Source organism: Coregonus lavaretus (genome assembly GCF_964263955.1).
Source record: "Coregonus lavaretus genome assembly, chromosome: 25".
In the NCBI taxonomy this organism is placed as follows: Eukaryota; Metazoa; Chordata; class Actinopteri; order Salmoniformes; family Salmonidae; genus Coregonus; species Coregonus lavaretus.
In genome coordinates this window covers 30,347,750-30,360,046 of record NC_140012.1, presented here as the reverse complement: position 1 = coordinate 30,360,046, position 12,297 = coordinate 30,347,750, and the positions used below count along the sequence as shown (strand labels likewise).

At 38.1% G+C, this 12,297-nt stretch overlaps 1 protein-coding gene across 1 annotated transcript; it reads left to right on the top strand.

The window, feature by feature from the left end:
- Positions 1-9,944: 9,944 nt before the first annotated feature.
- sf3b5 (splicing factor 3b, subunit 5) lies at positions 9,945-11,843 on the top strand. The gene is made up of 2 exons (XM_084142191.1): positions 9,945-10,034; positions 11,479-11,843. The coding sequence occupies exon 2, from the start codon at positions 11,493-11,495 to the stop codon at positions 11,751-11,753; it is 261 nt and encodes an 86-aa protein (XP_083998317.1). The 5' UTR covers positions 9,945-10,034; positions 11,479-11,492; the 3' UTR covers positions 11,754-11,843.
- Positions 11,844-12,297: the final 454 nt, after the last annotated feature.

The following is a 12,297-nucleotide window of genomic DNA, read 5'->3' as shown; positions in this document are numbered from 1 at the left end:
CAGACATATTCATGGGTTTCACGTTTTGTCACAATATTGTTTTGAACATTTGTTTTATGACTGATGCTGCCCAACTGAGCATTCTACTCAATGGACGCTGGTGAAGATGTAGTCTAAAGAGCATTACAATGGCTTGGAAACATGATGACATTTCAAAAGGAGGAAAATAATTAGTAGGAAAACCTTTTGTCATCATTGTAATGTCGCCAGATTGACTTTAGATGCAGTATAACTTCAGCTAGCTAGCTAAGATTGAGGGGACATCACCGAATTATATCTAGCTAATGTTAGCATTGCTAGCTACTTTTGACGAACTTTGCTAGCTAATGGCAACATAGATGATCCAGACCTGTCATACTGACTTGTCCCACACCTGCTGGATGTGACCACTGATTACTCAAGCCTGCTTCAGGGCATCCGAGGAACTGAGAATAGCATGGCGGAGAAGAGTGCTGAGGGTGGAGAGTGAAAGCTGTTGACTGACTTTCAGGGGTACTGTTCTAGGCTTTGCCAGCATGCAGCCCACCAGGGCCTCCTGTAGCTCAGTTGGTAGAGCATGGCGCTTGCAACGCCAGGGTTGTGGGTTCGATTCCCACGGGGGGCTAGTATGAAAAATGTATGCACTCACTAACTGTAAGTCGCTCTGGATAAGAGCGTCTGCTAAATGACAAAAGAAAAATGTAGTTGGATGTGACCTGGATGCGTCAGCCTCTGTTGAAGACCATTGTCCAGCCCAAGAACTACATGTACTTTTGTTTTTTGTTTTTAAGCATATTTGAGATGATCTGTATTATGTAAAGCGCAATATAAAATAAATATGTTATTATTATTATTATTGTTATTATTATTATCTCTTTAAAGTAAATTTGACAACATCATAATTATTTGCCTATTTTAGCAATGTCATTATGTTTCCAGGCCACTATAGTGTAGTTTAGACTAAACCGTCATTAACCCCTATTCAGAATGACTGGGCACCAGTTTCCTTTAGGGCAACAATATTGCAGAATCGTCTTAAGAATGTTCATAACATGGCGATTTTGCAACTACGCTTTAAGAAGAAAAAAATATATACTGTATATATATATTTTAAATATATTAAGTAAACACTAAAATAACCTTAAACTTTTCTTTTCAAATTTCTATTTAGTTTTTGGGTTTATTTTCTAAAATGTCTCTATTTCACTGTTTTGCACCGTTTTTGCCTTGCCCCTCACTTTTGATATTCTGCTCTGTATTATACAAATGTTGATCATTGTAAAATATTTAATGCACCTGTTTAGAAAAATAGTAAAATAAATGGAAACTATATAAATATTTGATGTGCATCAGCTATTTTGATCTTTTTTTACACAAAATACAGTCGTCCCTCAGTATTGCGTCATTACCACCACTCTAAACAAAATGATCAATGATAGTGTTTTTTCAACATTTTAGACATCAAGTCACACAAGAATTGGGAAGTGACAGTGGAGAACAAGGATATGATGACATTGAGAGTGCATGATATTATATCTCCACCTCCAAGAAAAGTGACTTTGAATGCGTCAAAATAGGAAACTATTTGTATCCTAATCCTTACCGCAATGACAATAACTTGTCAATATTGCCCACTATTTGAAAAATAAATCTCATTCTGTTGTGGTTGGAATTTATCAAATGATAGCTGATCATATTAACTAAGTAAACCTTATGGCCTGGCAGTGAAATCCCCAAAAGTAGCAAATTGTCATTACCAACACTGTCACTACCACCACAAAGTAGCAACTTTTTGTATAACTTTTGCATTTAAAGGGTATACCCCTGCTCAAAACTGCTTATCTTTTAATCTTTCACTGTACAGCAATCAATCATATTTTATACATTTCCAACCAGTTATTTTTAACAACTAATGCTTTTTACCATTACCTTGTCATTACCGCCACACAGTCATTACCACCACAATCTACACATATTGGGGACATTGCCCTGTGTAAGGTGCCGTCTTGCGGATGGAACGTTAAACCAGTGTCCTGACTCTCTATGGCTGACTCTCTATGGTCACTAAAGAAAATTGGCTAATTCATCCCCCCTTCTCTCCCCTTTAACTATTCCCCAGGTAATTGCTTTAAAATGAGAACGTGTTCTGAGTCAACTTGCCTGGTAAAATAAGGGTAAAATAAATAATTAAACACATTTGTTAAGAAAAACTATATTTTGACATTAAATATCATACTCTTGTCTTCTTCAGGTGTAAAGCACTTATTTGTTCTCAAGTAACTACTTAAAAATGATAAATACGTAACAATTTCAACAAGTAATTGCATTGTTCAATAAGTAATTGCATATTTATGCAGTAAGGAATTAAAATAATAATTTCTAAATGTGGTAATACCAAATACTATAGACAGGTAAACCAAATAATCCCAAACCCCATTGTGTTTTACTAACTTTAGGCGTCAGTTGTCAGAGCAGTTTATCGATCACTGCACCTGTACACAGCCCATCTGTAATTAGCCCATCTAACTACCTCATCCCCATATTGTTATTTATTTTGCTAATTTGCACCCCAGTATCTCTATTTGCACATCATCTTTTGCACATCTATCATTCCAGTGTTAATACGAAATTGTAACTATTTTGCACTATGGCCTATTTATTGCCTTACCTCCATAATTTACTAAATTCGCACACACTGTATATTTTCTGTTGTATTTTTGACTTTATGTTTTGTTTACCCCATATGTAACTCTGTGTTTATTTTTATTTATTTAGTTTTTGTCGTACGTGTTGTTGTTTTTATCGCACTGCTTTGCTTTATCTTGGCCAGGTTGCAGTTGTAAATGAGAACTTCTTCTCAGCTGGCTTACCTGGTTAAATAAAGGTTAAATAAAATAAAATAAAAAATAAAGATAAAGTTTTGAACTAAAATGTCATGTTTTATGATGTGGTGGTAATGACACCTGCAGAATGTGAATTGGGGGAAAGGGAGAAAATTCCATTATTGAATAAAATGGTCACAGCCAATACCAGTTTATGGTTCCTGATAAAATCAGAAAAGGTGTTCATGTTGAGAAAAGTATTTTTAAAGAAACTTTTTTCTCCAAAATAAGACATCGAAAGTGCCCATAGTTGCAAAATCAACCAACAATTGCATGACGCAACCAAGTGACAGACGTGCAACCCATGAATAGGCTAAGCGAAGGTAGTAATTCTGCATCTCCATAATGTAAACCCACCTTTACTCTGTGTGCTACTGCAAATAAATTGCAGAATAGTTATAGAAGTCAAAATAGTTTCCTTTCAGTTTCATTAGTGTAAAGGAAGATGCTGGCCTCGCAAGCTGCCTGACCCCACAAGCTTACATGAATGGTTTGCTACACGGATAGCACAGCAGTAATCAGTCTGTATACGAGGCTAGGAATGTGCTGCATAAAATCTTAACCAATAAGGTAACAAACTTAAGCCTACAAACATATTATGCCTCATAATGAGAAATAATGAGAAATAAGAAATAACAAAAGTGAACAGTACTTCATTTTGCAACAATACCTTCTTTGTGTAAGGGAGCACAAGAAGCTCCACATTAACACTATCCTTTTGATTGAAATAATCAAGGCCAGGGATGACAACAGATATTAATGAAAAAGCCACCTCTGTTGAATAAGCACAATGGACAACACCACTTATGGTATCCCTGGATAATTGGTATAATAAGCCCAAATGGATTTTAAGTTTTATGATATGATACATAAGAGAAACAATGTAGTATCTAATGGGTGGAAATTACATTCATGATCCACTCAAAACTATCTTTATGCTGTAATCATGTTCATGAGCTATTGTCAGTGCCTGTAATAAGGGGATTTAGGCTGGTCAAAGAATGTTTCAAGTAAACAGAGAGCTAAATTACATTTTCATTACAATGACAGTCTTATGGTTTAACAATATTAGAGTACTGTACTTTAACTTTATCAGACGTGCAACTGTTACATTGCATTTAGACATTTACATTTGAGTTATTTAGCAGACACTCTTATCCAGAGCGACTTACAGTAGTGAGTGCATACATTGTCATACTATTTTGTACTGGTCCCACATGGGAATAGAATCCACAACCCTGGCGTTGCACATAAAGAGCCTCAGAATCTGTCTCTCTCCTTGTGTACATTTCTATAATCTCCCATGACATGCAATGCAATAGTATCATCCCATTAAGTAACTCTCTGTAAAAAGGAGAAATTGGATTATGATTAATTGACAGTAGTGTATGTACAGAGCCTATAGAAATTATACACCCCCTTGAACTTCTTTCACATTTTGTTGCATTACAAAGTGGGATTAAAATGGATTACAGTTGTGAGTCTTCCTGGGTAAATCTAATAAGAGCTTTGCACACCTGTATTGTGCTTTATTTGCCCATTATTCTTTTCAAATGTATTTAAGCTGTCAGGGTGTTGGGGTCATGGCTAGACAGCAAGTCTTGCCATAGATTTTCAAGCAGATTTAAGTCAAAATTGTAACTTGGCCACTCAGGAACATTCACAGTTTTCTTGGTAAGCAACTCCAGTGTAGATTTGGCTTTGTGTTGTAGGTTAGTGTGCTGCTGAAAGGTGAATTCCTCTCCCAGTGTCTGGTGTAAAGCAGACAGAAGCAGGTTTTCTTCTAAGATTTTGTGCTTGGCTCCATCCTGTTTATTTTCATCCTGAAAAACAGCCCCCTCTTTGCCAATGTCAAGCGCACCCATACCATGACGCAGCCACCAACATGCTTAAAAATAAGGAGACAGTTACTCAGTGATGTGTTGTGTTGGATTTGCCCCAAACACAAGGCTTTGCATTTAGGCCAAAAAGTGTATTCCTTTGACGTGTTTCTTTGCAGTATTACTGTCGTGCCTTGTCACATACATATGCCTGTTTTGGAATATTCTGTAAATTTGTATTTTTCATACAGAAGATAGCCCTATTTGGTAAAAGACCAAGTCCATATTATGGCAAGAACAGCTCAAATAAGCAAAGAGAAACGACAAGTCAATATGGAACATTTCAAGAACTTTGAAAGTTTCTTCAGGTGCAGTCGCAAAACCCATCAAGCACTATGATGAAACTGGCTCTCATGAGGACCACCACAGGAATGGAAGACCCAGAGTTACCTCTGCTGCAGAGGATAAGTTCATTAGAGTTACCAGCCTCAGAAATCCCAAATAAATGCTTCACAGAGTTCAAGTAACAGACACATTTCAACATCAACTGTCCAGAGGGGACTGTGTGAATCAGGCCTTCATGGTCGAATTGCTGCAAAGAAATCACTACTAAAGGACACCAATATGAAGAAGAGACCTGCTTGGGCCAAGAAACACGAGCAATGGATTATATCAGTTTGGGTTCTTGCGTTCAATTTGCAGTTTACAAATTATTTGTAATTATATTCCGGCCCCCTGACCATCCTTATATTAATCAAATCAAAATGTATTTGTCACATGCACCGAATAATAAGTGTATGAATTTGACAATTTTCCTGTCCTGCTAAGCATTCAAAATGTAACGAGTACTTTTGGTTGTCAGGGAAAATGTATGGAGTAAAAAGTACAATATTTTCTTTAGGAATGTAGTGGAGTAAAAGTAAAAGTTGTCAAAAATACAAATAGTAAAGTAAAGTACAGATACCCCAAAAAACTACTTAAGTAGTACTTTAAAGTATTTTTACTTAAGTACTTTACACCATTGTGAAAATGTATGTACTCACTACCGTAAGTTGCTCAGGATAAAATGTAAAGGCCCCAATTTGAGAAAGAGTTTTGTAAGGTAAGAATGAACGATACAGAGTATACACTCTTCGAAAAAAAGGTTCCAAAAGCGTTCTTTGGCTGTCCCCATAGGAGAATGCTTTTTGGTTCCAGGTAGAAACCTTTTTGGTTTCAGTTAGAACCCTTCTGGTTTCCATGTAGAACCCTCTGTGGAATGGGTTCTACATGGAACACAAAAGGGTTCTACCTGGAACCAATAAGGGTTCTTCAAAGGGTTATCTTATGGGGACAGCCGAATAACCCTTTTAGGTTCTAGATAGCACCTTTTTTTCTGAGTGTAGCGCAGTGTCTGATGTCAGTCTCTTCTCTTCCCTTCTTTTACAGAAGAGCTAGCCTGGAAACAAAACGAAGCCCAGAAAGCAGCAGCTGTTTTCAGTTATTGCCAGGCTTTTTATTACCCGGCAGGGGACCTCCACCGGCTTTAGAGGGGCTATAATTTGATACTTTGAAATCAAATATTTCATGCCCATTGTACACTGTTCACCAGTCCCTCTCTCTCTTTTTCTAGTCCCTCTCTTGTTTCTGACATGCTGTTCTGCAGTGTTACCTAAGGGAAATGAAATAGGAGTCTGCTTTTGTGTTTGGATTAAGAAAGGATTGAGATCCATCGCTAGGGAAATCAATGCATGGTTATGACCAGGGCTATGTATGGCTCTGGTTATGACTATTTATAAGAGGTATATTTATTCACAATTTCCAATTTCTAAGTACACCATCATGACAGTTTACATGAAGAATACATTCATACACAAAGTGTAATTCAGAATAGAGAAAGGGGATGAATTAGGCCTACAAATATGTTTCTAAGGTTGGAAATATTGGATTGGATAGATTGTCACTTGTCAGTGTGATTAGCTTCGTGGAGTTGAATGATAATGAGGGTTGTTACGCTTGCCCTTTCATTAATTTGACACGGTCTGCTTCAGACCTTATCCCAGAGTACCAACTCTGACAGGTTTTAACAGAATCAAAGAGGTGGGCTCTATTGATAACCTATTTTCTTAGGATGCCAATGCCTGTGTGTTGGGGAAAAGATAGACTGTGGAGTTGGGAGCTGTGTGGTAGGTGATATGTGTGATCAATTCAGTTGACTATCAAGCTGTTGTAGTGGTCCATAGCAAGTGGTTCAAATAGGATTTTTTCAGGCTTTATGACTGAAGTGTTTATTCTGAAGATCTGTGAAAAGGGTAATAATCGCTTTTGGGTCCTCAAATAATGTGTCAGATGACATGCTTCAGTTTGTTTGTCTGTCCATTGATGTCTGGAGGCTGGAAGTAACCATCCAGGATTTGGCTCACATCAACCTATTCTGTTTTTTGTTGGATTTCATTCATGGGAAACCTCTAGCCAATCAGTATATAATAATTTCCCCCTTACTGGCGCTGTGCCTTCCGGCTGAAGAAACCACCTTGTTTGAGGAACATCGATCAACCAATCTGAGAAAATGTAGGTAACAGTTCCGGCATTATTTCTAGATTGAAAATAATATTGTTATTTTCAAGCTAGCATTGTCTTGCTCTAAGCCTCCTATATTTCATTACTATGGCAACACAGTCCATCACAAAACTGCACACTGTGACACTGCAGAAAACATAAGCACATAGCAAAAAAACACATTGAATGAGCAACACAGGCCCCTCTCTCTCATTTTAATTGGATAGTCTATTTTCAGATAAGCAAAGTGAAAATGAAGGACTTTCATGTCATTCAGTACATTTATGTGATGTTTATATAATTGTGTTAAGATTTTACGACCTGTGTGACTACAGTAATTGATCATGTAACTGTGCTCTAAACAGATACATTTCTTATAATTTAATAATAAACACCAGCCTTCTGAAAGGTAAACCTTATGTTACTGAGATAACTATTGAAGCAACAGTTCCCTCTGTCAGATGAGTTCTCCTTATACAGTGGGGGAAAAAAGTATTTAGTCAGCCACCAATTGTGCAAGTTCTCCCACTTAAAAAGATGAGAGAAGCCTGTAATTTTCATCATAGGTACACGTCAACTATGACAGACAAATTGAGAAAAAAAACATCACATTGTAGGATATTTAATGAATTTATTTGCAAATTATGGTGGAAAATAAGTATTTGGTCACCTACAAACAAGCAAGATTTCTGGCTCTCACAGACCTGTAACTTCTTCTTTAAGAGGCTCCTCTGTCCTCCACTCGTTACCTGTATTAATGGCACCTGTTTGAACTTGTTATCAGTATAAAAGACACCTGTCAACAACCTCAAACAGTCACACTCCAAACTCCACTATGGCCAAGACCAAAGAGCTGTCAAAGGACACCAGAAACAAAATTGTAGACCTGCACCAGGCTGGGAAGACTGAATCTGCAATAGGTAAGCAGCTTGGTTTGAAGAAATCAACTGTGGGAGCAATTATTAGTAAATGGAAGACATACAAGACCACTGATAATCTCCCTCGATCTGGGGCTCCACGCAAGATCTCACCCCGTGGGGTCAAAATGATCACAAGAACGGTGAGCAAAAATCCCAGAACCACAGTAACACACTACGCCGCCAGGGACTCAAATCCTGCAGTGCCAGACGTGTCCCCCTGCTTAAGCCAGTACATGTCCAGGCCCGTCTGAAGTTTGCTAGAGTGCATTTGGATGATCCAGAAGAGGATTGGGAGAATGTCATATGGTCAGATGAAACCAAAATATAACTTTTTGGTAAAAACTCAACTCGTCGTGTTTGGAGGACAACGAATGCTGAGTTGCATCCAAAGAACACCATACCTACTGTGAAGCATGGGGGTGGAAACATAATGCTTTGGGGCTGTCTTTCTGCAAAGGGACCAGGACGACTGATCCGTGTAAAGCAAAGAATGAATGGGGCCATGTATCGTGAGATTTTGAGTGAAAACCTCCTTCCATCAGCAAGGGCATTGAAGATGAAACGTGGCTGGGTCTTTCAGCATGACAATGATCCCAAACACACTGCCCGGGCAACGAAGGAGTGGCTTCGTAAGAAGCATTTCAAGGTCCTGGAGTGGCCTAGCCAGTCTCCAGATCTCAACCCCATAGAAAATCTTTGGAGGGAGTTGAAAGTCTGTGTTGCCCAGCGACAGCCCCAAAACATCACTGCTCTAGAGGAGATCTGCATGGAGGAATGGGCCAAAATACCAGCAACAGTGTGTGAAAACCTTGTGAAGACCTACAGAAAACGTTTGACCTGTGTCATTGCCAACAAAGGGTATATAACAAAGTATTGAGAAACTTTTGTTATTGACCAAATACTTATTTTCCACCATAATTTGCAAATAAATTCATTAAAAATCCTACAATGTGATTTTCTGGAATGTTCATTTTGTCTGTCATAGTTGACGTGTACCTATGATGAAAATTACAGGCCTCTCTCATCTTTTTAAGTGGGAGAACTTGCACAATTGGTGGCTGACTAAATACTTTTTTTCCCCACTGTAAATATCAAAGTTGGAGCGTGCTAAAAATTATGACAGCTTTTTGCATCAATATTCATTGCATATAGGTGGCTATGGCGGCACACCATTTTCACATCAGGTTCACATAGTTTACAGTAGATTAGCGCCCAATAGACCTTCCTCTCTTGGTTTGTAACAGTTAAGCCTCAGAGATTTTATGGACAGTGGACATCTAGATGGACCAGAAAAGGGAGACCTTTGCACTTGATGAAATATGAATTAGGATGAAATACAGACCAGCATAAATCAATAACTACTCATGGATACTCCCTGTTCATTGAAATAAGATCTTGGTTCACATTCACAAGGACGTTTTAGTCATCTCTAGAATTGTATGTGATTAGATATTATATTAAATTTTTACATTTTACATGTTTAGTCATTTAGCAGACGCTCTTATCCAGAGCGACTTACAGTTAGTGAGTGCATACATTTTATTTTATTTTATATACTTTACTTTATTTATTACATTCTATATTACAACTGTATGATTATTACAATATTACAATATGTATGATTTGTATGCAATACACTCAATTGGATTGATTGCAATCAATGTTCAATTGAACAAATTAATGCGTGCATCAAATCAATAATGTTAGTACAAATGGTAGTAATGAATTACATATGAAATTAGGATCTCTATGGGGCTGACTTTGTTTCCCACCAGACATAATTCTATGTTACACATACCGGACGTTCCATTTACCTTTCTGTTTCCTCTGCTAATGACGCTGACCTGAAATTATCAACGTTGTCGTACAGATTTGAACAACGGTTTTGATTTTGAGTAAGTAACGTTATAGCAGAATATAATCAAACTGAATACAGTAGCTAACGAGATTTTGTTATTTTCGAAAACATTTGCTAACATCGAACACTGGAATAATGCTTAGCTAGCTAACATTAGCTAGCTAGACTAGCCGGAGCTTAAACAATAGGCTACAGTTTAATTTCAACTAATACATTTGTTAGTGTTAGCTAATTGTTACTCACTAATCGGTGTGATAAAAAGTTACTAGTGTTTAAACGGCACAACGTGAAATCATGTGGCAATGTGACAACAGTACACGTCCTATCGGGTCTAGGCCCAACTTGCTAGCACTAGTAGCAGTTAGCTATCTTTCTAGCAGGATTTCTTTGGGAATGCTACTACAAAAGTAGCATCAATGAGTTAACCAGCTAGCTAACTTGCCTAAATGTTCAAAAATAACGTTATATATATATATATATATATATATATATATATAAAACATTAATTAAGCTTGAAATGGGTATTCTCATGGACTCAACTACCAAAAACACATTTAAGGTGATATTTCGTAATGAACAAGAAAATCAATAGCTAACTAGTTATTTCTAGTTGTTCAGTCTCATTAATCCTGCTTTGTAGTATACCCCTCTGGTCTGTAAACCTATTGCCAGGTTTGCCGGCTTCCTGACCTAACTAATTGCAATAGCTTGCTGATTAGGTTGGCCTCTATTCAATTGAAATGTTCGTAACTATCTTGTCTGTTTGTCCTTATTCTGCCGTTGGAAATTTTACACAAAATCCACAGGAAAGTTATTACATCAACTTCAAAACCTGTGTCTGTGGCTCTCACGGTTTGTTGAGCACCTGAGCCACGCGCATTTAACACATGGGGATGTGTGAAACTCACTCCTCAGCCTAAAGGGTCTCAACTTAAGCTACCGAATAGCTAGCTTTTCGGGTGGCGCGACTGGTAAGACGCTTCAGGAGGGTGGTCACTTGTGCTAGCAAGGCAGAGGTCCTGGGTTTGAGCTTGGTGTGAGCCGAATCAAGAGGAAGTGGTACTCTCTAAGCAAGCAGCGTTACAACTGTTACACCCCCCACAATGTAAGCTAAATGCATGCGATGCATGCATACTAGCCGAGTTCATGCAGGTGTTTACATGTTTTTTTTCCGCATGTCAGGTGATATAAATCACAATGGCAGTAAAAGTTGGTTTAATAATACTTTCTTGTGGATATTTTGTATTACATTTCCAACGGCATAAAGCCAGCTGGACATCCGGCAGAGTAAGTTCAAATGACAGTTTATTCAACATTCTGGCTATACAATGCACGTTATGAATATTTCAGTGGAATAGAGGCAGACCTAATCGGCAAGCTATTGCTAAAAGGTCAGGACACCAGCAATTGCCAGGTCACGGGTTGTAACATTGGCCAACTAATAGCTACGTGCACTGAAATTATTTTCCTTCCTTGTCTAGACATTTGCCTGAAGATGACAGACCGCTACAACATTCACAGCCAGTTGGAGCATCTTCAATCTAAATACATTGGAACAGGCCATGCGGACACCAGCAAGTGGGAATGGTTGGTGAACCAACATCGGGACTCATACTGTTCATATATGGGCCACTTTGACCTGCTGAATTACTTCTCTGTTGCTGAGAACGAGAGCAAAGCCCGTGTGCGCTTCAATCTCATGGAGAAGATGCTGCAGCCCTGTGGCCCACCTTCGGACAAACCTGACGATGCCTAGGCTAAGGACTTCAACTGACAAGATGTGGATTTTATTGTTTGGCTATCCATCATGTTGATAAGAAGTCATGTTTGAGGTTGGAGATGCATGAAATGGAAGAAATGTTGACGAACGATGCATCAGTTTCCCTTTTTCCCCCCACCCATTTGATATTTGTTGTTTGCCTTAAGAATTTGCATAGAAAATAAACATTGAGAAGAAGTGGTTGTGGTCAGGTGTTATTTGTCCCCAAAAATGTTCACTTGCCTGACCGCCATCGTCTTGTAGTTACAACTGACAGTGAGGAATGAGAATTGTAAAATGTTCTGTATATTGCACTCTTATAAGAGCTTGTTATCAATCACTTCAACAGTTATCTAAACAGTTACTCTTAATGATTTTGATTAAATTAATTCCCAGAAAACTGAATAGAGTGGTGACGGCAGACCTGGGCAGAATACGTCTATACTTGAGGTGCGCATTATTTATCTTGCCTGGCATGAGGAGTTTGGGATTATTTGAGTTTATTTGCAATTTTAAAAAATACAGACAGGACATGCATAAA

Excerpts from the sequence above, each read along its gene's own strand:
- sf3b5 (XM_084142191.1), top strand. The coding sequence starts at position 11,493 with ATGACAGACCGCTACAACATTCACAGCCAGTTGGAGCATCTTCAATCT.